General features: G+C 35.6%; 4 protein-coding genes across 7 annotated transcripts; 1 reads left to right on the top strand and 3 right to left on the bottom strand.

The window, feature by feature from the left end:
- Window positions 1-3,829: 3,829 nt before the first annotated feature.
- On the top strand, window positions 3,830-16,907 carry LOC142977797 (carboxypeptidase D). 4 transcript variants are annotated; one of them, XM_076121887.1, is made up of 11 exons: window positions 3,830-3,972; window positions 8,598-8,700; window positions 8,954-9,115; window positions 9,893-10,026; window positions 10,394-10,530; window positions 10,959-11,146; window positions 11,634-11,825; window positions 12,030-12,148; window positions 13,999-14,175; window positions 14,648-14,740; window positions 16,048-16,907. In XM_076121887.1, exons 2-11 carry the CDS (start codon window positions 8,598-8,600, stop codon window positions 16,180-16,182), a joined length of 1,440 nt encoding a protein of 479 aa, XP_075978002.1. In that variant the 5' UTR covers window positions 3,830-3,972; the 3' UTR covers window positions 16,183-16,907. The 4 variants fall into 4 exon arrangements, with proteins under 4 accessions (XP_075978002.1, XP_075978003.1, XP_075978005.1 ...); XM_076121888.1 differs by having other exon boundaries at window positions 11,649-11,825; XM_076121890.1 differs by having other exon boundaries at window positions 8,975-9,115.
- On the bottom strand, window positions 12,209-12,954 carry LOC142977803 (superoxide dismutase [Cu-Zn]-like). Its single transcript, XM_076121897.1, has one exon. The coding sequence runs from the start codon at window positions 12,890-12,892 to the stop codon at window positions 12,260-12,262; it is 633 nt and encodes a 210-aa protein (XP_075978012.1). The 5' UTR covers window positions 12,893-12,954; the 3' UTR covers window positions 12,209-12,259.
- Window positions 16,894-22,765, bottom strand: RfC3 (replication factor C subunit RfC3). The gene is made up of 8 exons (XM_076121895.1): window positions 22,617-22,765; window positions 22,461-22,525; window positions 22,253-22,380; window positions 21,702-21,864; window positions 18,835-18,994; window positions 18,334-18,548; window positions 17,883-17,960; window positions 16,894-17,777 (listed from the first exon to the last, which is right to left on the bottom strand). Exons 1-8 carry the CDS (start codon window positions 22,649-22,651, stop codon window positions 17,617-17,619), a joined length of 1,005 nt encoding a protein of 334 aa, XP_075978010.1. The 5' UTR covers window positions 22,652-22,765; the 3' UTR covers window positions 16,894-17,616.
- LOC142977802 (ras-related protein Rab-28-like) lies at window positions 19,003-21,679 on the bottom strand. Its single transcript, XM_076121896.1, has 4 exons — window positions 20,602-21,679; window positions 20,272-20,451; window positions 19,957-20,190; window positions 19,003-19,561 (listed from the first exon to the last, which is right to left on the bottom strand). The coding sequence occupies exons 1-4, from the start codon at window positions 20,677-20,679 to the stop codon at window positions 19,334-19,336; spliced, it is 720 nt and encodes a 239-aa protein (XP_075978011.1). The 5' UTR covers window positions 20,680-21,679; the 3' UTR covers window positions 19,003-19,333.
- Window positions 22,766-22,976: the final 211 nt, after the last annotated feature.

Consider the following 22,976-nt stretch of genomic DNA (forward strand, 5'->3'; position numbering starts at 1 on the left):
TTCAGTAACTACAAAAAGTGAAAGAAGTCAATGAAGTTTAACCCAGATGGAACTTAACTTGGAATATAACAGGCGCAAATCATAACATTTTTGCTACACAGCAACGGAAATTAGATTAAAAGCCATCCGGTAGACAATCTACACACATCTCATTTGAATCCACTAGCTGTACAACTGCCTATTATTTAGTCAAACAACATTTTTTGTTTAAAATAAAGGTCATCACACCGCTTGAATGTTTATTAACACTTTACAAACTCTACCTATATTATTTATAACTAGCTGACCCGCGCAACTTCGCTTGCGTCACATAAGAGAGAATAGGTCAGAATTTTCCACGTTTTTGTAACACTTACTGTTACTCTGCTCCTGTTGGTCGTAGCGTGATGATATAAAATATACTTTTTTTCACGAAAAATGTTCTCAAAATAATTTATATCTCTTAATATAACGAAATCGCGCTAGGGCATATCCGCCATTAAAACAGTTGCCATGACAACGGAATTTGGTTAATTCAGTGTCATTATAATATTGAATATTCGTGACTTCGTTCGCAACCTGAATTTTTCCGGGAAATGCGGCATTTTCCCGGGGTAAAAAGTAGCCTATGTCCTTTCTCGGGTATCAAAATATCTCCATACCAAATTTCATGCAAATTGGTTCAGTAGTTTAGGCGTGATTGAGTAGCAGACAGACAGACAGACAGACAGACAGACAGACAGACAGACAGACAGACAGACAGACAGACAGAGTTACTTTCGCATTTATAATATTAGTATGGATGTGCTTCTACAACGAAACTTTTATGTAAATACCTTGCTTTTGCTTATACTTTTTTAATTAAATTGATAGATTTGTAATGTGGAAAATTTATAAAATAATGTAGGTATTTGGTAAAAACTGTATAAATTAGCAGGTTTAGTCAATAGCATTATACCGCTTACTATTATAAAGTCTACGTACTTACAATACTTACAATTTCATACCACGTAGTGTGAATACGAATACCGTGTTCTGTAAACGTAACTAACTAGTAATTTATTTTAAATCTTCTTTTTATCATATCCTGAGGATGATTATGGTACCTAATTATTATCTACTCAGACTCAGCCTACACAATGGAGGTTTAAACTAAAACATGGGTAGACTGAGATAAATAAATAAATACTAATATTATACAAATCGTTTTACTGAATATCCATTAGGATATCAATGAATACAGGATGTGGGTCAAGGACAAGACTGTTCCTGGCCGGAAACGAAGGCACCCTTTGCCAACAAGGACGTACGCAAACAGAAACTTCAGACAATCACCCCAATAACATGGCATAATGCCACTTAGACAGGAATTTATTATAGCTTCTTATCCATTAAATCACTATATTTGCGTTTAATTTGTACAAGAAACGTTTATAATAAACAGTTTTCCAGTTTTTATAGTAGTTCCTTTCAGTTATAGTTAGGAGATGTTGCATTAATTAAGGATAAAAACTATAGTTTTATTAAACCGAAGTTTAAGACTGAAGATTGTTAAGAGATAGAAGTATCTGTAAATCAGATTATCAACACGATTGTATACTACACTGTTTTTTTACATATTAAAGTAAAAAGTAGGTTAACACTTAATAGCAATGCAAAATTATTCTCCTATCATAAAGCACGTTTGATTTTTTTCAGTTAGTTACTTCAAACAGATTGAACTTCAGAAGCGAATAACATATTCTGTGACGAGGATATGAGATTTAGAATGAGTTTTCGAACAGGAGTCATTGTCTGATCAATGTTTTAACAATGCGCGAATGTTCCTAATATATATTATCTACTGAACACTCTATTACGTGATAACAAATTACAGGTAAGTATGTACTGCATATTTTGCAATTATCAGGTGCAGGTGCAAGCGACATAATAACTGACTCGCCACGACAAAAGACACATAGGTCAAGGAATTTTAAATCGCCGGCTTGTGGAAGTGCAACCAACATTTTGCTAAGCAACATACAGTGGCAAATTGTGTCTGGCAAAAAACCCAAAATTTCGGTTAATGTTTCTGTGAATTTATTTGCATTTTTTTATGAAAAAATATACCCAACCCGCACTTGGCCAGCGTGGTGGACTCAAGACCTAACCCCTTTCACAATTTATAAAAAAATATCCAAAGTGCGAACTGTAAATGTGTTTTCTATAATAGGCCTTTAAAATGTATAACTAAACAAAATATTGTTAATATAAATAGGATATTATTGATAAGGTACAATGCTATGCAATTTGCAGAATTTTCCTTGTGAGTACGATAAAAATTATTGCGAGTAGAAAATGTTTGATACCCATAATAATATTACACGGGCTAGTTTTAGGTTAGTTTAGTTAGTTAGTTAGTTTTAGGCTAGGTTTTTTTTCCAATTTGTGCTTTTCTCGTAATCGCTTCATACATGTTTTATATACAGTTGTGAAACATGGATTAGACAACTCAATTATTACACACGGCAAAATATAGCATAATAGTATATTTTTTGTCTGATTGATTACCTGCGATTCATTACTTATTTACTCGATTAGGCGCAGATAATCAGGAACTAGAATACATTTTCAATTAATCAGAAACTATCTGATATGTTAATGATCGGATTATCTAAATAGTTTGATTTAACTTTAATAATATTTGAATTTCATTAATCAAGAAGGCATTTTTCTTAATTCTATAAATAGCTAGTTGCAAAGTACCTTAACAACATACCAGCTCTTTTTTTAAGAACTTATTGCTAGTCTTAAATAAACCCTGAATGAACCCTCGTTTGAGCTAAATCGGTGTTCTCAAGTACCGAAATATTAAAATATTACACCGCCTATTAGCTAACGTACAGGGTCTACTTGTGATTAATGAGTTCTCATAAAGTACTTACACTTACACGTCGTTTACTCTCGCTCTCTCTCGCATTTGCAATATCAATTTATCAAACGAAAGGTCATGGTCGGGGATTGAATATCCAAGACCCATATTAATTTCCCAAAAGGGTTAGGGGATGCTATTCCAGAAAATCCTTATATAGACATCATGACGTCAAAGACTAAATATTCGCTCGTTAAGCTTTATTTATAGGTCGCTCGGTGGCCTAAGCTTGGATCAGATCTAGGCCGTTTAATTATGTTAGACCTTTAAGTGATACAGCCTCTCGAAATTTATTTTTATTTCTTCATTCAAGTTCCAAAGATAGTCAGTCTTTGCTAAAATATAATATTTATAGTAGCCACTACCAAACTTCTAATTTGCATATCTTATTATTGCATATTATTTAAGCATTGATTACTTTTATTTTAATAATAAAATAAACAGCTTACATACTTATTATCTACAAAAACTTACACTGAATTAAAATAGACATGTTAGATAGTTTATTGAACCTCGCACGTAATAGCAACATTATTAAAAGCATATTATTGAGTTTCAATAAGAATTTTCCCGCTGTATGTACTGCATATTAAATATCGGGTAGACGAGAAACTCTATCCGCGGGAAAAGTGCCAGATGAGACGAGAGGTGGGAATACTTACTTGGTCTACGTCACGGCACGATGTATAAAGTTTTTCACAAACTCGCTTCTATACTGTAACCACTAAAGTGGAAAGTACAACTTCTGCTAGTTTAGTGAGCATGGTCGGTACGTATGAATATGATTTAGACCTTACTGCGAGGAGTTAGGGGCACTTTTTCAAACATTGTTGTGAGAGAAAGCACTTTCCGGTTGTGTGTCGTGTTGGATGACGCAGATGACGGCGTGACACGGCGAACACCAAACCACCAACGGTCGCCAGTCGAGCGAAGTCCGCTCGTCTGCAAGCACCACGCGTTACAACCTTCAATAAATGCACAGTTTTCCGCGATCTCTAAGTTGTCGAGTGCGAACTAAAACAATATAAATGCAATTCACCAGTTGTTTATTGCTGAAACAAGATTAGACGTTCTCACCAAAGGTAAGTGCGTGTATTATGTTTTTCTAAGTTACTAAGAAACTTGCTTTATAAAAATTAAACATTTCAATAAGCATTTTTTGAATTGTTATGTTTACAAGTTAATAAGGAAAATAAACTGGAAATTCAAATTTTTTGTTCTTGTTGTACATGATGTACTCACGTAAACCTGTGAGAAACTGGTAAATGTCAACATAGAGATGGAAAATATACGTATTTAGGCAAAAGTCAAATTACTACAACTTTACAGACTTATCTATAAACTACTGCCTGTTTACTAGAATGCGGATAGTTAACACTTAGGTTCTAGGCCAGACTGAGAAGAAGTATATCTTAACTAAAATTTAGATAGATACATTATCAGGTAAGTACTTTACGTCTCTTTTCAGTTTAACCATCTTATGAATCTTAGAGCCCGAATTAAGTTCAAAAATGTGTGTACACGCTTATGTGCAGATATCTTAAAACTTTACTGTTTGTTAAAATTTCAGTTCTTGAATCATTAAACGTCACATCTAATTGTCTAAACCGAGACTTACATAAATTGGTAGTCATGTAATAGTTTAGTTATTTTCTGGTTAACCACTTGCAACTTTATGTTTTTTTATAAACGTTTCTACCTCAGTAAACTTTAATATGACTGTAAAGTTGAATAAAATAATCGTGTCGAATTTATATATTATTATTCTTATCAACTACTTCAGTCGGCATGCCTATTCAAAACGCTCTCGATTCTAACTTTCACATAACAAAAAAAGTGTGCTGCATTGTTTGTTGATTAACGATGCAAGGTGCATCAATGAAGTTTCACATTTTGATATAGCTGCGATACGACCAACGCTTGAATAATAAAATATTGTGGATTATTAATATACGAACTTAACATACCAATAGTACTACTATTTACATATTTGTAATACAAACACGGGTCATTTTAAATCATCTAATACACTAATGTGACATGTATGGCAGCAATTTGCCGTTACATTATGTGACATGCTATGGTTTCTTAGCATTTATTCTAAAAAAAGCAGTCCGGTTCATAATGTAGCACGAAATACCGTAATAAAAGACTTATCGCAAAGAATTCATTCGAAATTAAGACAAGATACAGACTATGCGCAAAAAGGCCGTGACTAGGCTATTTGACTTTTAATTAGGCCAAGGCTAATAGCTAAGCTCATCTTAACTTAAGCATCTATAACATTTTCATATGTGGCTTGATTTGTTACATTATAAAAGGCATATATTTGTTTTATTGTAGGCGTAATAATTGTTGACTTGATGTCATTTGAAATGGAAAGTCTGTTCATTTAGCGGGACCACGACAATAGGGTTAACGTGCCAACAGCAAAAGGAAAGCTGCAAAAAACCGTTGTTATGACACATCACCCTGCCGCATCTTCTTAAATGCGTGAAATGTATTATTTTTATATAATTTTAATGATAGTAGTACCTAGACTGCTCTTATTTTAATGATTGACATGTGGCTAGAAATACAGGTACTACTTAACTAGGTAGATGTGCTCTGTAAATCTCTGCGTTTTTTTAAGACTTAGACATCTCTTGGCTACGCCATTCTTTGAACGCAAGTTACATAGGTAGGTACTTAGGTACAACCAGCAACGCTTTAACTTTTTTAGGCCATTTAAGAGTCTCACGGCTCACTAGAATATATGAGAAAATCCAAACAACAATCGCATAATAACAGCAAAATGGAGTAGGTACCCAGCAATCATTGTGTTTTATATTCATTCTAGTTTATTCGAAATTCTTTAAATAACGAAGCATTAAAAACGGTTAATAAAAAGCTATTGGTGTTAATTATATTTTCAAGATTTATAAATTTAAATTCATAGTGATATATAAAGAATTAAATCGGCTCTACATTTTACTAGGTGTAAATAAATATGACTTTACATACTTATGTTGCGTGTGGTCAGATACAATTCATATAGCGAATGAATTCATCACAAACTCATAAAACATATTGTCCGGTCCACCGTTTGTCGATGTTTTCACTTTTCATTGACATAGAATCTGAAAAAAGAAACTTATAGGTAATAACAAAAACTACATTCTTAAAAATTATTTAGTAACTACAAGAATTACTTATTCTGTTAGAATTTATAGAGCAATAAGTCTCAAGAGAACCGTAATTAATTATAAGCCAAACAATGTATGTAGGGACTCCCTAATCGGCTTTGTTGATAACACTGAATGGACTAATCAAATATCTCAATGATTGATAACATATTTACACATGTCTGGGTGTCTCGAGAGCGATACAAAAGCCAAATCGACCAAAACACGCGAACCACGCTCACGCAGTCTGCGATATTAACAATTATTTTGCTGAAAGTCTTATTTAAAAGAAGTAGCATGTTATTTATCTTGCAACGCCTAGAATAAGAAAAAACGTTAACTATTTTACCCCATTTTTCCGCAAAGAAGGCCGCAAGTCTCGGGAATTTAACAAAATGTGCAGGAAATTATCACTTTATGTAAGCTTTCGTCAACTTTGGCCTATACCCATTTATTGTAGATGAATAAGAGCATAGTCAAAATAAATGAATGTATTATCAGAAAAACACCTATGTACACCCATTTGCGTCGCGAAGCAAGAAAATAAAGATAATTTGTTAATCAATCATATTTGTAATACTAGCTGTACGATTGTATATATTTTTAATTCTAATCACATAACTCTGTTTTTTTTCTTTATCAATGTTATAAAAAATTACTCAATCCTATACTATTATGAACAGGCATTAATTTTTTTTATTAATGCCGGCCAAATATTTCATTTGCACCTTATACCATCAATATATTTCGTATGCAACCAGACTTAAGTACTTTTTTGAAAAGACGCAATGATGCTCTCAACTTAATATTATCTCATATCCTGTCACATGTTAAGATCCGTAGTTATAAAGTAAAAAATCCTTAAATATCCACCATGCTAATCATAGCTACTTATTTTATGGAGATAATCATACAAAACAATTGCGTTATCTTATACAGTCATGAATATTTTTATAGCAGGACCTATGTTTATGTCGATAAGCTTGAATCACCGGCCACTGGGATTTACCTGATTTAATATTATTATGATATTTTAACGCATAGCTGCTAACTTGAGTCATATCGTGCATAGAGGTCAATCTGCTCTCGTCATTGCGTTGTAATTAAAATTCTTAGAAAACATCCACTGTCCATCCATACCGTGTCACGCGTTAAGTGAATAAAATAAAAGAAAGCAACACAATGAACATTAAATTTTATTATGATGACTATACAAATCAAATCGAAAAATCTCTTTAAAAGCTTTAGATAGTAATTCCAAGAAAGCCTAACAAAAAATATGTTTTTTGGAATAGATTTAAGTATATAATAATTAATGAAGTATTACTTCCTACATTAGGGTGCTATAAAATGTTTTTTTTAATCATTACAATTACCAATTATCACGATGACTTCACCACCAAAATTAAAACGCGATCACAGTTTGAATGAAAGATGTTATCTTTTTTCCTGAAATAAACGGACAATTTCCTTCATTGCTTATTATTTATCAGCTTATGTATTTACCTACATAGAGATAAAGCTTATTTTCCGATTTGGCGAGTATTCGATGGAAGGAACGACTCAAAACTATGAATAGAATTTGATAAGAAGATGTAATTGATTACTTTTAATTTTTTGTCACACGGAATTATTTTTAATTTGATAAATGTAAACATTATGTAAGTACACAATGCGGTATCAATTCACTGATATTATGAGTATGCAGTATTTTACGAATATAGGGTACATAATTAATTGATTGTTGTAAATATTGATTTACAAAAGACATCAACGACATCGTAGGTTATCGTCGGCGTTTTATAAAACATTTCTTGGAACAACGAATTGCACATGATCATAGTATGACACTACAAGTAAGCAAATGTACTTACACAATTTTACACAAACGCAGTAGCTGCATATTATTAAAAAACATGTTAATTCGTCGCATTAATATAAGCCACGGTTGCATGAGATGCACTAACAGATTATTATTAAAGACGCTTTGATAGTGCAATACATAGCGATTATTATTTATTAGTTGTTAGTCAGTGATTAGCAAATGAAAGAAACCTGTTTTCTATCTCTACTCGCTTCACCTGCAATAAGAATATTTAAAATGCCAATGTAGGTTCTTATATCGAACTTAACAATATACCTACCTACTATAATCGTGTACTTTTATATGAAACTTAGACTCGTATCACACAAAATATTGAGTGTTAGTGTGTAGATAAGGTCGGTCCACTGACCCAGTGACCTTCACGCCGAGGGACCGGTTGGACCGACATAACTGGTGCGCGCGCGCCCAAACCTTACTGTCATAACATTAAAAAGAAAGCTCTATTCCACTCCGCCTTACCCAACACTGGCGTTTTCACCGATTTGCTATTAATAAACTAACTCGTTAAACACAAACTCTCATTTTCTAACCTCCCTGTATCAACTATTTATTTATTGGTCATCTTTGTGCATGCATTAATGTTTTACCTTTACCTTATAACAAACGATCAACAAGTTGTCGTTCGTCACAATATACTATGTAGTAACAATGTTTGCAGATGGCTGGTGCTGCGAAAGCGAGTATACCTCGCATTTTCCTCCTGATGACCTTTTTGGTTGCTACACGATCTCAGTCGCTCTCTAACCCCAGCTTTAATACAGGTATGTAGATATTTACACTTTACGCTGAATGGAATTTAACTAATACGGCCAACTGTAACTCTACAATTTTAATACAATAGCGTGGAATTTATTACTTATTCCCAAACGTAAATTTTTTCACACGTTCTTTAGTGCAAGATCTCGGAAAAAGATTAAAGCCATTGATGTTATCTAACGACTATAATTTGATTTTAAAAACTTGTAGCAGTTTTATCAAGTGTTTGTTTTATCGTATTTATTTTAATCACCACAGAAGAGGTATCTACCAATCTAGGTGAAGTTGAATCGAGAGAGAACGGACCAGAGCTAGAATTCCGGTACCACGACCATGACCAGATGACCAGATACCTGCGAGCTGTCTCCGCGAAGTACCCGGCCCTAACTGCTCTCTATTCTATTGGAAAATCTGTACAAGGTAGTTTATCTATACTAATATTATAAAGCTGAAGAGTTTGTTTGTTTGTTTGTTTGTTTGTTTGTTTCGAGCAAATCTCAGGAACTACTGGTCCGATTTGAAAAATTATTTCAGTGTTAGATAGTCCATTTATCGAGGAAGGTTATAGACTATGTATCATCACGCTACGACCAATAGGAGCGGAGTAGCAACGAAAAACGTTACAAAAACGGGGAAAATTTTGACCCATTCTCTCTTATGTGACGCAAGCGAAGTTGCGCGGGTCAGCTAGTAATCTATAATTGCTGTCTATATTAAGTATACCTACCACAAATATTGGTTTCTTTTTATGTAAGTATTTATTTACAACCACCACCATAACAGGTTATATGCCACAGAATGATACAGACTTACTTGTTTATACTTTTAAAATATTTTCAATACTTTTCCCTTTATCGAAATGTTATCGGTCCTTAATCGCCTCTATTAATCACTCTTCATAAGTATTCCACGTCAGAAGTTTTCGTTTTCCTGTATTTTTTTGGTCTCTGCTGATAATAACTAATCACAAAAGATCTTGGTGGTGATATTCCGTATAGTGCAACAAACCAAAAAACTTGTCTTATTGGTTTAACTGAACCAAACCGATAATGCTACAGATTAAGTATATCAAATTTCACAATACATTCAATTGTGTTTATTCTAAATCTTTACACGAGAATAACTAGGATATTAACTTTACAACGCGGACCATTAATATTAAGTTGTAGCAAGGTAATAAGTTTGTATTAAATCCAGGCCGAGACCTGTGGGTGATGGTGGTGTCAGCGTCGCCGTACGAGCACATGATCGGCAAGCCCGACGTCAAGTATGTGGCCAACATTCACGGAAACGAAGCAGTCGGCCGAGAGCTACTACTACAGCTTATACAAGTTAGTTACAACCGGTGTTTAACCACCGTTCCCACAACACATTTCCTAATCGACATAACTGTGTACATTTATCCGCCTGTTGGACAAAGTAGCAAACCTGACAAGTGGTATAGAAAGTAAACCCGACACACATGATTTATCTTATCTATAACAAGTTCAGAAATCTATAGATAGGGTATATTGTTAAAAACGCAAGGGGGGTGATATTATACTTAAAGTAAAAAGTTATGGATAATACTACTCTACTTTAACAGTGAAAAAAATACTTTAAAACAAATACAGTTTAAGGACTCTATGTAGAGTCATTCTCTCTAACTAGCTTAGTAGGTCAAAGTAGGTAATACAAAAGCGATTTTAATGTTTTCAGCATTTAGTAACGTCGTACGACACTGACCCGTACATCAAATGGTTACTGGACAACACAAGGATACATTTGATGCCCTCCATGAACCCAGACGGTTTCGCAATCTCAAAGGAAGGACAGTGTGACACCACATACGGCAGGTATGAGGCCACTTCACACAATAACTCTAATACTTATTATTATGATCGCTATTGACACGCTATTGCTTAACCATAATAAATGTAAAACATGACGGATGAACAGAAATACTAGCTATATAATAGTCATGAAATCCATGTAACCCAAATGAGCAACAGAGTGAAAAGTTCAATTCAAACAACGATTGACTTATTAAACTGTTGGTCATGCTAAAACGAGTCATAGAGAATTTTGAAACATAGGCATTATGTCGACTTACCAAACATGCACTATAATTATTCATTAAATGCATATTAAACTTATTTACCTACCTATATGAAAAATATTCTTGGTAGTCAAATAAATGTGTTTAAAAAATACTAATTTGAATCTAGAGTGCTCATCAAATATCGACGATAGATTTGATTTGCATAGTATAAATCATTTGCAGGCACAACGCTCGGCGCTACGATCTGAACCGAAACTTCCCGGACTTCTTTAAAGCGAACACGAAGCAGCCGCAGCCGGAGACGGAAGCCGTCAAGGAGTGGATCAGCAAGATACAGTTTGTGCTGTCAGGATCATTGCACGGGGGCGCGCTCGTGGCCTCATATCCATACGACAATACACCCAGTGCCAGTAACTATCAATAACATTTACTTTTATTGCTTCGTAACCGTGTCCAATTGTCCGTTTCGTCACATGTTTCCTGTCATGTGTTTGGATTCACATGATTATAATTTTGATGAACTTAAATCCAGTGATTGCTTGGTTTAAGCGTATTCTAACTAAATGATTATACTAGATTTCTGCGATAATGACGTCTAATTATAGACATAACTATACATTTTATATACCTGGGCACAATACTTGACAGCGGCACTCTACAGCTTTATTAAGAGCGGTAATCTACAGCAGGTTAAGTGATTATGCCAAAATAAAAGATTTTACATTTGTTGCTACGTTGATAATCTGACTATAATTTGTCATGTTTTACTTTCACGCAAACCAGGAATATGCAGGTCTTCAGTTTGGTGCTCGGGTGAAGTATCAGTATATGCTAATGAAACCAATAGTTGTGGATGATTTAATTGTGTATTAATGAACATTTCGTTTCCGCCAACATGTCCGCTGAACGCAGTGTTCCAGAGCTACGCTCACACGCCATCGATAGCACCGGATGACGACGTGTTCCGCCACTTGTCGCTCGTGTACTCCAACAACCACGCCAAGATGTCTCGCGGCGTCTCCTGCAAGTCCGGCTCGCCACGCTTCGAGCAAGGCATTACTAATGGCGCTGCGTGGTACCCGCTGACAGGTAAATTATACTAAACAATTACAGTCATTGACCGCTACTACTAATGAAATGGTCGCCATGTCACATGAAGGATGCTTGAACGAAAGTAGACCATCCAGCTTCATCTCCTTTCGTAAATTGTAACTCGAGCGTTATAACAACAATGTCAGGTTGATCACGTCCGGGTCAGTAGCCAGCAATTTAAATAATGGTCGTACATTGCAGGTGGCATGCAAGATTATAACTACTTGTGGCACGGATGCATGGAAGTGACCCTGGAGATCTCATGCTGCAAGTTCCCACCAGCGCACGAGCTGGCAAAGTACTGGCAAGATAACAAACAGGTGAATTGCGACTTTAATAATCATTAGTATACAACAAAACAAAAAAAGAAACAACAACAGTGTTATCATAAAATTACTTTAATAGGTACGTTATCGTCATAGTAATTTTCACTATGCCCGAACATAAACGAATATTGCGGAAGCGATAAAAACTAATATTGATGGTGAACTGGTGGCAGCGGAGTTCCATGGGTCGAGAGGAGCTGCAATACCAATAACTCCGCACGCCACTCGAGCGCCCGCGTTGCCAGTGGTCAGCGAGCCCTCGTTACCTCCCAGGCCGAGGTCATCCTCCTCCGCGTGCAGTACTAACGTTCGGCCAACAATATTATTGCGTCCTCGCAGTGTTAGAACAGTGTCCACTATATTAATATTGGATACTCCGAGAATAGCCCCTTCGAATTCAACGTTTCCGAGATCGCCGACGTGACGTACTTCGTGATCTATTCCGCCATGGTTCGTGCCATCAGGGTTGAAATGACCTCCTGCAGCATCACAAGTGACAATAGTTCCCATCTCGTGCACGTGGAATCCATATTTTCCAGCCGGTAATCCCACGATAGTTCCAGTAATTTGCGTGCCATTTGACGTTTCTGTAAACACAACCGTACCAGTGATGTCTCTATTATCCAAAGGATTTCGATTTAGCAAAGTCGCCACAGCTTGTCTTGGTGGTTCAACGGCATTTGCATTGGCAGCCGCTAAAATTGTTAGTAAAATTGAACAACGTTTAAGTAAATCCATGTTTACAAATATTATAATCTGGTCCTCTTTTAGACTTAATATTTAAGACAGCAAGACTTTACGAATAAACAAAAAACCGAGTCGCTGCCCAATTTAAAGTATTTGGAAGTACCTACTGATAATTGATAACAATGATAAGATTAAATAATCTATGACAACGTTATACATATAATACATATAGATATTGGATATGTCTGTTAGTTCAGTTACGAGTGTTACGACACGCTTGTACCAACTAAACATGCACGCATGCCGGATAGTGCCTACGCACTACTACCTGCCCTTACTACAGAATAACCCTTACTACAACGACTTCATCTAAGTTTAAAAGATTATCGTGTGTTATCGACACGACATGGATGACCAGCAAATACTTCTTTAAATGCTTCTGACTAGTTTCTGTTCTCCGTTATAGTGGGTTCGTTAACGTTCTGACAACAACTATGAATGGGAATGGGATGATTAATTAGTCATCTAGACTCACAATGGAGATCAATATATTATTAATAGTTATTTTACTGACAAACTACGGCTACGACCTACGACCATTAATTTACCTGGCTACTTGGTTTGAAAAAACTTGGTAAGAAAAAAATGCAGCTATTTAAATTCATCGCAGCTGACGTAGGGAGCGAATGCTAGTATTTATTCTGTAAAAGCAATGGTACAGTCAATCGAACCGAGAACCGGACAATCACATGCTCGTAAGTCATTACAGCTAAGAAACAATTAGTGCGTTCCTACCTAGTGGGTACGATGTAGGAAATTGTTTATATTTTAAGAAAAGGATTTTTACTACATTTAATTCAGTATAACTGTCGACCCGCGAGCATTTATTATTTAAAATACTTAACTACTTACTTGAAAAAAGTTGTTCTTGCGAAATACGCTACGGACACTGATCAGTTTTTCATACTTTCGCCATAGTTGTTAGTACCTTATATATCACACCACCATTAATCTGATCTCACCACAATTTAATCGCTAAGTTGTAATATAATTCGCAGGTCTTCGGATCGCAATCCTATAGCTCCAAGCGATGTCAGGGTGTGCCTATATTCTGTCACCAATTGCGGGAAAATATAACCATTGTACCTAATTTGCAGTCTCTTATCAAATACTTGGCTGAGGCTCACCGTGGAGCACATGGGTTCGTGATGGATGAGAACGGCAACCCAGTTGAACGAGCGGCTGTGAAGGTAAAAGGCCGCGACGTCGCCTACCACACCACGAAGTACGGAGAGTTCTGGCGTATCTTGTTGCCCGGCACCTACAGGATCGATGTAAGTAATCAGTATAATACTTATTAGTTATATTAAGGCGTTTAAAGGAGAAGCAAAATCTCATCCCACGACGACACGTCATAATGATGAAGGTTGCGGCTTGATTGCTGGATCGGATTTTTTCTCATTATTAGACTGAAATATAAATTGGTTTTTAGCTGGCAGTATGCTAACGTACCCCTATGAGGTCAGTCAATCTGATTCAATCGTAAAATATGCGTCATCATTTAAATTGAACTTAATCTCTACCTACGCTTACCTGTAGCGTATATAGATACGGCGCGGTAAATTACCTTATTTCCAAAAAAACATAATTATTATTAGATGCCCTTATCATCATTAACGTTACTTTTATTGGTTTCAAATATAAAACTGAAATTACTTCTTGTCTGGCTGGTTACAGTCAAGCGATAGTCATTTTTTAAAGTAAGTAGGTCTCAATGCTCATATCCTGAACTTGGTTTGTTTACAGGTTTCTGCTGAAGGTTATCTACCCCAAGAAGTAGAATTCATCGTTATAGAGAGTCACCCTACTCTCTTAAATATAACCCTACATTCAGCCAAAGTAAGTAAATATATAGTGTAGTGCAGAGTGCTACCTTGTGTAAATAGTTTGTGATCCATACCAAAAACCAAGTACATAATACACTGTATATTTTACACGAACCTATATTCAATGGTTTGGTACTCCTTAGTCCTGAATGCTTCCCTGTCAATTTTGTAATATACTTACGGTATTTTTACATTGCAACAAATTGTACTGTCCCTTACAATAAAACAAATCCTAATAGCCTACCCTAACATGAGACATCTAAAGTCGCGTTTGTAGACAATATGGAAAAGGTAAACCATATCACCGTAAAATCACATGCCTAAGCAAATGTGTGAACCTACGGATTCTCCTGCGTCCGGAACAAGTATCTGAACCATATTGAAACCCCCTCTTTTGTTAAACCAGCTAAAATCGTATTAATTCTAGTCTCTAAAGTATACCTACCTATTTCTATAAACGTGGCTCGAGTGTATTATAAATGAATGACTTGTAAATATCATGTCTACCTGTTGTATATAACTGTTGCACATAATGTTGGTGGTGTGGCTACAAATAGTTTTTGGGTCCCTAGGGTTACGAACCAAAGCAGGCGAAGGCGAAGATGTCGAGCTCGGTGAAGCTTCCCACCACGACGACTACGACCACAGCCGCACCTGTTAGTGATGGAGCTATTGTGTTCCCCGAAGACTGATCTCGACCATTTAGTCTTTAATTTTAATATGAACTCCGCTTAGGCTATGTATATTTTCTTAGATAACTCACTCATAGCAACCTGAGCGGACTTATTGTTTAATTTAATATTGTAGCCAAGTCGTGATTTTTGTATAGTGAAGTGTTGTGTATTACTTAACTTGCCTGCTTAGTAGTTCTACGATTTTAGATTATTGAGTACATAAGTACAAATAAGTATATATAGCTAGTTTTATTATAATATACTCTGCGTTATAAGAAACTTTAACAAAGTACATAGAGATTATACTGATTAACTCATATTTGTAATTTATGTAAATATTGCCCCTATTTTTTTAGATTAGAATCTTCGGTGAAGGTGAGTAATTCACAAATGTATATAATTTAACCTCAGACGCTACCTTTTATATGTAATTACATGTTCAACCTGCAGGTCAAGCGACCTTATGTACATATTACTTGCACGGGTATAATAATACCTTAATAAGAACTTCGAGTTGAAACTATTTTTATATCGTTGATTGCTTTATTATCAAGATTTAAATGTCTTTATCAATTTTATGGGAGCGGTTATTAAATAGAAATCTACGGAAAAGACTGATATCTAATACGCATGTTGTACGTTTCAGCGCATTGACGGTGGTCCGTACTACCGGCCGGTGGCGCTGCCCCCGCGCCTGCCGCCCTCGCCCCCCGCCTCGCCTGGCATCTTCGCCTCGCTCTCTAACTCCTTCAACAGCTTCGTGTCAAACATATTTGGATAAACTCTCCGACATGAATAAAATCTCAATGTTAGTAAATCAATGCCAAAACTTAGCAGATCATACGGAATTTTAATGCAGACTTGTTGGCAGTGCCTACTACACCAACATTGTCATCAAGACGAACTGTGAGTTCGTGCGACACATTCCCTTCAGAGTAAATACCGATCACATAAGTATAGTGTTGATAGCGGATTGATAAAAGTAAACATTGCCGATATCTCAGAATTCGCTTACAAGGCAGCAATATAAAACATATTATCTGACTACAAAATCACAGATATATCCGTTAGTATATCAATAATTATCTACGATTATCTGCACTGCAAAGGCGCACTCAGTACAGAACAATTATTATACTTCGCTGATTAAAGAAATCGATGCGTCATAATAGTTCCTTTCTATAAGGAAGTAAAACCAGTTGAGCAAACGTGAATGTAAAAAGTATTTCCATTTGAATATTATGAATGCTGTGAAGTTTGATGTTAGTAATTCAGTTCTTAATTGGTCCGTGGAAGGTGCCTACTTACACAGGATAACTAGGTTAGGGTACTTATGCATTTAGAATTTTGACGAATGTAATCGAATAGATTGAATATCGTTTTTGTGGTGTTATAGCTCTCAAAGAGATCTTAACAAAAAGATCATGATAGTAATAAGACTTGTAAATACCGATTAGTCCTAAGTTTAGATATAGCATAAGTTAAAATTAAAAGATAATTTATTAATTTATTGTTTTTATTTGTTGTAACCAGTAACAAAATTGTGAATAATTTATTAAGGATAAGAGCCACTTACAGATAGAGACAGAGCTGAATAATCAGTATATTATTATATCAATGTGGCGAAATATGTAGGTATTTATAAAATCGGTTTGTTTTGTTGTTTAGTTCAATAGCGATCCTGACTTAAAGCCGAAATCCACCTACTTATAACAATTTTTTTTAAGTCGCTTTCTTTTGACTGCTAAGGAACCTTCGAAAACAGTTTTATGGTAATATAAACTTACAATACCCACTTCAGTTCAAATTATTGCTTGAATACCTGCATCGTGAGTGTTCAAGACACGGAGTAAGACCGGTAGGCTTATCATGTATCTCAGTTGACAACTAATGTGCAGATAGCCACTATGCAATACATGGCTGCTTTGTCGTAACGTGTTAATCACTATAATCTAACCCTCTTATTCATAAACACACTATAAACCTATTTTAGTTAAAAAGCTACTATAATATGTTTTCTCTTTTTCATTTCGCTAAGGAGTGAAAGAAAGAAAACACTTTATAAGCCTTTCATAACTTCATATATTTTTATGAATAAGTGGGTAAGAGAGAACACAATGTAGAGCATAGTGGCTTTATTTTGTCAACTGAATACGTGATAACCCCCTAGCCCTATGCCGACACATAAGTCTATGTTACCTTACGTAACATAGACTTATGTGTCGGCAGGGTCTATTTTGACTTGATCCCGCGCTACTTGGAAGGCAGCGATGAGAGCGGCCAGTTCAATACGTTCGCTACATCCCGAAGCAAGCCTAGCTTCCGCATCCGCCATCTTGATCAGTAGCGTCACCAAAACCTCTGGCGGTAGTTTCACTGAAAAAAACACTTATTTTAACACAACAGAAATGTTTAATTATTGATGACTGATCAATTTATAACTATTTATTATCTTTTCTAGATGTAAACACTATAACGCACCTCTTTGTATAATTGTATGAATTTCAGTCAGAATGTCGCCGAGCGCCAAACCTTTAGCAATTTTCAGATCTTGAATATCTGTGTGGAATGATGTAAAGAAATTTTATACGACACCTTCGAGATATTTAATACTTAATAGAAATTATAATTCATAAGTCTTATATCATTTTGTAATAAAGCCGAGTGATCGTATCGTGAAGCAGTCGCTGAGATGAATACCGGGCTTAAGACTAGCCCACCGCCCCAGCTGTTGTCTACTTTTTGGAAAACCGTTGATGAGCTGGCTCTCAAGCCCTTTCTGCCGCTATCAAATACTCATATCATAAAAACCATACAATCGAATTGACAACCTCCTCCTCCCTAAGTCAGTGAATAATAGTCCCCGCGACACAAGAGCAATTCCTAGTGCGGGAGATGTCTTTTAAAAAAAAAGTATGTTGGAAAAGGATACGTTTGAAGCACATAGCGAAGTCGTTCTCGTTGAGGAGCCAGTTCAGTATATTGCTGATATCTGAGCGTAGGGGGTGTCCCACGCAAGTGTACACGTTGTCCTCGGTGACGTCACGGTAGGCGAGCCACGTGCTCTGCAGCGTGTTCAGCACCTTGCGCATGTCGCCGCCAGACAGCGCCAGCAGTGCCTTCACTCCGTCCTCTGACATTTTCACACTGAATTGAGAAAATATTTAAAATTAAGTATTTGTAAAGTTTACTTTGTACTGAGGGGGAGGCCTATACTCAGCAGTAGGTGGAAACGGGCTGATTTGATAGATAAATAGATCGAAAGTTAACTAAAAAACAGTCAATGATAAATCTGCTAATGAATAAAAAACATTCAGTTTTTCTGTACATATTGCATGAATGATGCTGATGGTTCTATTGTCAAAAAGTTCTTTAGATTATTAGTTGTTTATTGTTTTTAAATGTATAGTGCCAATAGCTGTTAATACATTACCCTTCAGCCGCAGCGACCTCTTTGAGCCGCGGTATTATTTGCGTCTGTTGCAGCGGAGCGAAGCGAAACCGCGTGCATCTTGACTGTAGCGCAGGTATTATTTTACCCAAGTAGTTACAAATGATACAGAATCTCACGTTTTCTGTGTACTTCTCTATTACTGAAATACAAAACATAATAACATTTAAGATCATTTAATACTTCTCCATACGAAATCAAGATTTACATTGGATATAATTAGGTCCCCCTGTTTATGCATACTAAATAAAATAAGTACTCGGCGTGTTTTGTCTGTCCGTGATTGCGTTGTTCGATTTTCATGCGCTTTCACGTAAACACATATTGAGTCAGGAAAGTTCAAGTGTATAATTGAGAGAGGATCTTTTTTTTAAATTGGTTGAAATATGACGATTATTGCTAAAGATGACGAAAACAAAACAGGTAAAAAATTGTGGTACTGTTAATTTCAAATAAAAATAACATTTTAAATATCAATTTATTATTGTACAGCGCATACAGTAGAGGAGGCCTTCCTCTGTACTTTTCTCAACGTTTTTCTGTTCATGATGAGCGACTGGGCGGGTTCGCCTTGCAGTGATATCGGTGTGTGGCCGTTGAGTTCCTTGTCTTTGGGCAGCGGTGACTTGCCGTTGATCATGAGAGGCGGCAGTCGACGCGCCTTTACTCCTAGCACGCGCCCCACTAGGCTTGTGAATGCATGCGTTACCTGAAGGAGCAATGTTTATATTATTCTTAGCCATTTAAGAAATAGATTAGATAATTTTGACACATGCAAAATATTGTGTAAATGTTATTATAGCATAGAGATAATAATAATGTAATAATAAATTTATTTATCACCAAAAAAGAAAGTACAATGCAGTGCATTACAATATTGTTGCCATAGGTAACAATGTACAGTTACTTATTAAACACTTTTTCGAGCCCTGTCTGTTAAACTAGGCTAGAATGCCTGTATTTTAAGAGACAGTTCTGAAACTATTCCCGATGCTGTATATTAATATAAAAACGCCGGCGCAGTATCTTACTTCCACTCTTTTTTGGAGATAAAAATATCATGTAAACACGTCTATATTTTAAGGTACATATTGATAAAATTACCATTTCGCCCGTCCTCGCAGAACCTTTGAATGATTCTAGTAAATGTTCCGAAGCAAACTTTTGTACGCAGGACAGTCTCACGGCTCTCTGATGTTCTAAATCAGACTTGTTGCCGAACAACGCCATCAACGGCTTCTTCACCTCGTTCTCTAGTATCTCCTTTACTCTCGTAATCCATACACTTAACTTTTCAAAACTTTGTAGATTTGTAAGGTCATATACAAACAATATAATCTGAAAATTAAATGCTGGTTAGCAAAACAGGTGTTAAAACTAGAATAAATTATTTTTTTAAATTTTAAGAGGTCAACTTACATCAGAAGCATATAAGTAATTAGCAAGCATATGAGTGGCGAGTGCGTTTCCGGCGACGTCGCACAGCTGCAGCGGCACGGAGGGGCGCAGGCCGAGGCACTGGCCGGCCATCACCTCGGCACCTTGTGTGCCGGAGCCCGGCACGCCGCTCCCGCCGAGGTAACGGTAACACAGACTACTCTACAAAACAAAACGAATAACTAAAGAGACCACGACCACCACCATAATGAGTGCAAGAAATGGTTCTCGTTAACTAGTACGTATATGTATACTTAAGTAGTCTGCTTCTTAATAATGTTTATATAATGTTCAATACGTTTGTGTACTTACTTTTCCAGTTGATGGTTCACCAACAATTGTAATTTTAACAGTTCGACACTGAGCTTCTTCATCGTCACTATCCGACATTTTAAAACATTTGTTTCTGTAGAAATCATTTAATAACAAACTGAGACTTTATCAGACTTGAAAGATCACAGCTAATCTCCTTATTTAATAACGAAATTAAAATTATATTCAATTGTTGTACATGTGCCTAGCCGTATTCATTTGTGTTCACACTAATATCCATGGCAACTGATTAAGTAGTGTCCCACAACACTGATTCTTGTATCAATAGCGAAAACGCGTATAACTAATAAATGGATAGCCCTAATATAGATTTATAACGCTCAGTTAATCAATAGTCTCGTATCGTGTGTTCCGAACGAACTCTTAATATTTAATGCAAAGAATCGGAATGAAAACGTTACAGTGCGTGCTGGCAGATTTGTGAATTTTAATTGAAGTAAATAGCTGTTAGCTAAGCAAGCTCGCGAATTTATTAAAAATGTAATGAGTATGTGGAGAGAAGTTTATTTTCTATATGCCTAGTTTTATACTACATAATACAATGCCAATTAAGCTGCATAATTAGTTTTACACAGAAAACTGTTTGGGAGAGAATAGGAAATGGTAAAGACACAGTTCCTTGACGCAATTTTAACAATCCAGGATCTTAACATAACACGAAATAAATGAGTTGTGAATAGATTTCAAAGGAAATTAGGAAAAAGTGACATTTACCCACACAAAAATTAAGAAATGGTGCCAAACTGCATAGTAACTTTAGAATTATTTTGCTAATGTAACAGACACATCAAAAATAAAATAAATTTCTGAAATTCTTGCTTGAGAGAAACACTCAAGAGTAATATCTAGTGCCGATGACATGATAATAAAATAATGTAATGTCCTCCCAATGTTCAGCTATGGAGGCCAGTTTCATAGAAACCAGCTAACTCTGCAAGTCTTTGTTTACAGTGTCTATGTGTGTGCATAATACACAGGTACACTCTCTATTCCTTTACTCTCATAGCCTGGTGGGATGGCTTAACCAACTAGACCAGTGAAAGTCAGGAACATGCAATAATATATTAATATGAACTTACTCCTGCGAAGAGCATTTTGAGCATCATTGGTCATTGCATCAGCCTCATCGAGAATGATCAGCTTAGGTCCAGCTTTAAATATTGTTCTTGTTGATGCAAAACTGAGTATCTGTCCTCTCACAATGCCAATACCTCGGTCATCTGATGCATTCAGCTCTAAAACCTGACAAATCATATAATGGTAGAGTACTATACATTATTATTTGCCTCAATCATATAAATACGAGTAAAGATAATAGTTGTTTTATTACTATGTGTATTAAGTACGTTTCTTAGACCTTGTGTAATAAAAGAGACCACAACTAAACTATTTTACCTGCTAATAACACACTATTTTGAGGTTTAGATGAGCCATGAAACTGACCATGGATCTATATTATTACTTATAAGCTTTCTTGTTTAGTCAGGATTTTAATAATCATGTATTCTTCAGTATTTACTTAGTAATCAATAGATTTACCTCCTCGATATCAATACTTACTAATCAGCAAAGAATTAAATATGTAATACATAGTAATATTGGCTATTTAAAATAAAACAAAATTATGTACCATAGAATTAAATTGTTGTGGTGTGTACATTTGTCTGGCACATGCCAATATCGTAGAAGTCTTTCCTGTTCCTGGGGGACCATAGAATAGCAGATGTGGAAGTTGGTTCTCCTTCATAAATTGATTGACTAAAACAAAACAACAACAATAAAATAACCTAAAAAGTGAGTGATAAGATTGATAACATACATTATTTATTAATTATTACTTGTTTTTATAATATCATCGTGCGATATCAAATCCTCTAATTTGGAAGGACGATATTTCTCCACCCTGAAACATAACATGTAAAAAGTTAAGCTCTGTTACTATGAAATTGAAACAGTTCACTATTAGATATCATATATTGTAAGATTTTACTTACCATGGCAAGTTTTTGCTCACTTCACCTACCGTCATTTTACCTCAAATACGAAATATATGTAACTTATCCGAAAATTTATATTTAGAATAGAAATAATGCAAAATGAAAACACTTCACTCAAACCGGCTGTTTCAAATTTCTAAAATTCTAAGCTGTCAAAAAATTGATTTAACCGCGAAATTTGACAGTACGATTTTATTTTTGTCGTAGCTTGAAACCTAGTCTTTTGGGGAAAGTATTGTGGTATTCATTTCTTCGTTTTCGACTAATCTTGTCTTTATGTTATAGGTATATCGCAGTCATCTATGGCATTATTACATTGAATCGCATTTTTTTTCTTTGCTAACTATTATTTATTTT

The sequence above is a fragment of the Anticarsia gemmatalis genome, chromosome 13 (genome assembly GCF_050436995.1).
Source record: "Anticarsia gemmatalis isolate Benzon Research Colony breed Stoneville strain chromosome 13, ilAntGemm2 primary, whole genome shotgun sequence".
Classification (NCBI taxonomy): Eukaryota; Metazoa; Arthropoda; class Insecta; order Lepidoptera; family Erebidae; genus Anticarsia; species Anticarsia gemmatalis.

Coding starts and splice junctions, on each gene's coding strand:
- LOC142977802 (XM_076121896.1), bottom strand. CDS start 20,679: ATGTCGGATAGTGACGATGAAGAAGCTCAGTGTCGAACTGTTAAAATT. Junction 20,191..20,271: donor ATTACTTATATGCTTCTGAT/GTAAGTTGACCT, acceptor TTTAATTTTCAG/ATTATATTGTTTGTATATGA. Junction 19,562..19,956: donor CTGCGAGGACGGGCGAAATG/GTAATTTTATCA, acceptor TTGCTCCTTCAG/GTAACGCATGCATTCACAAG.
- RfC3 (XM_076121895.1), bottom strand. CDS start 22,651: ATGACGGTAGGTGAAGTGAGCAAAAACTTGCCATG. Junction 22,526..22,616: donor GTGAGCAAAAACTTGCCATG/GTAAGTAAAATC, acceptor GTTATGTTTCAG/GGTGGAGAAATATCGTCCTT. Junction 18,995..21,701: donor TCAAAATGCTCTTCGCAGGA/GTAAGTTCATAT, acceptor TTTGTATTTCAG/TAATAGAGAAGTACACAGAA.
- LOC142977803 (XM_076121897.1), bottom strand. CDS start 12,892: ATGGATTTACTTAAACGTTGTTCAATTTTACTAACAATTTTAGCGGCT.
- LOC142977797 (XM_076121887.1), top strand. CDS start 8,598: ATGGCTGGTGCTGCGAAAGCGAGTATACCTCGCATTTTCCTCCTGATG. Junction 8,701..8,953: donor TAACCCCAGCTTTAATACAG/GTATGTAGATAT, acceptor TAATCACCACAG/AAGAGGTATCTACCAATCTA. Junction 11,147..11,633: donor CGACAATACACCCAGTGCCA/GTAACTATCAAT, acceptor TTCCGCCAACAT/GTCCGCTGAACGCAGTGTTC.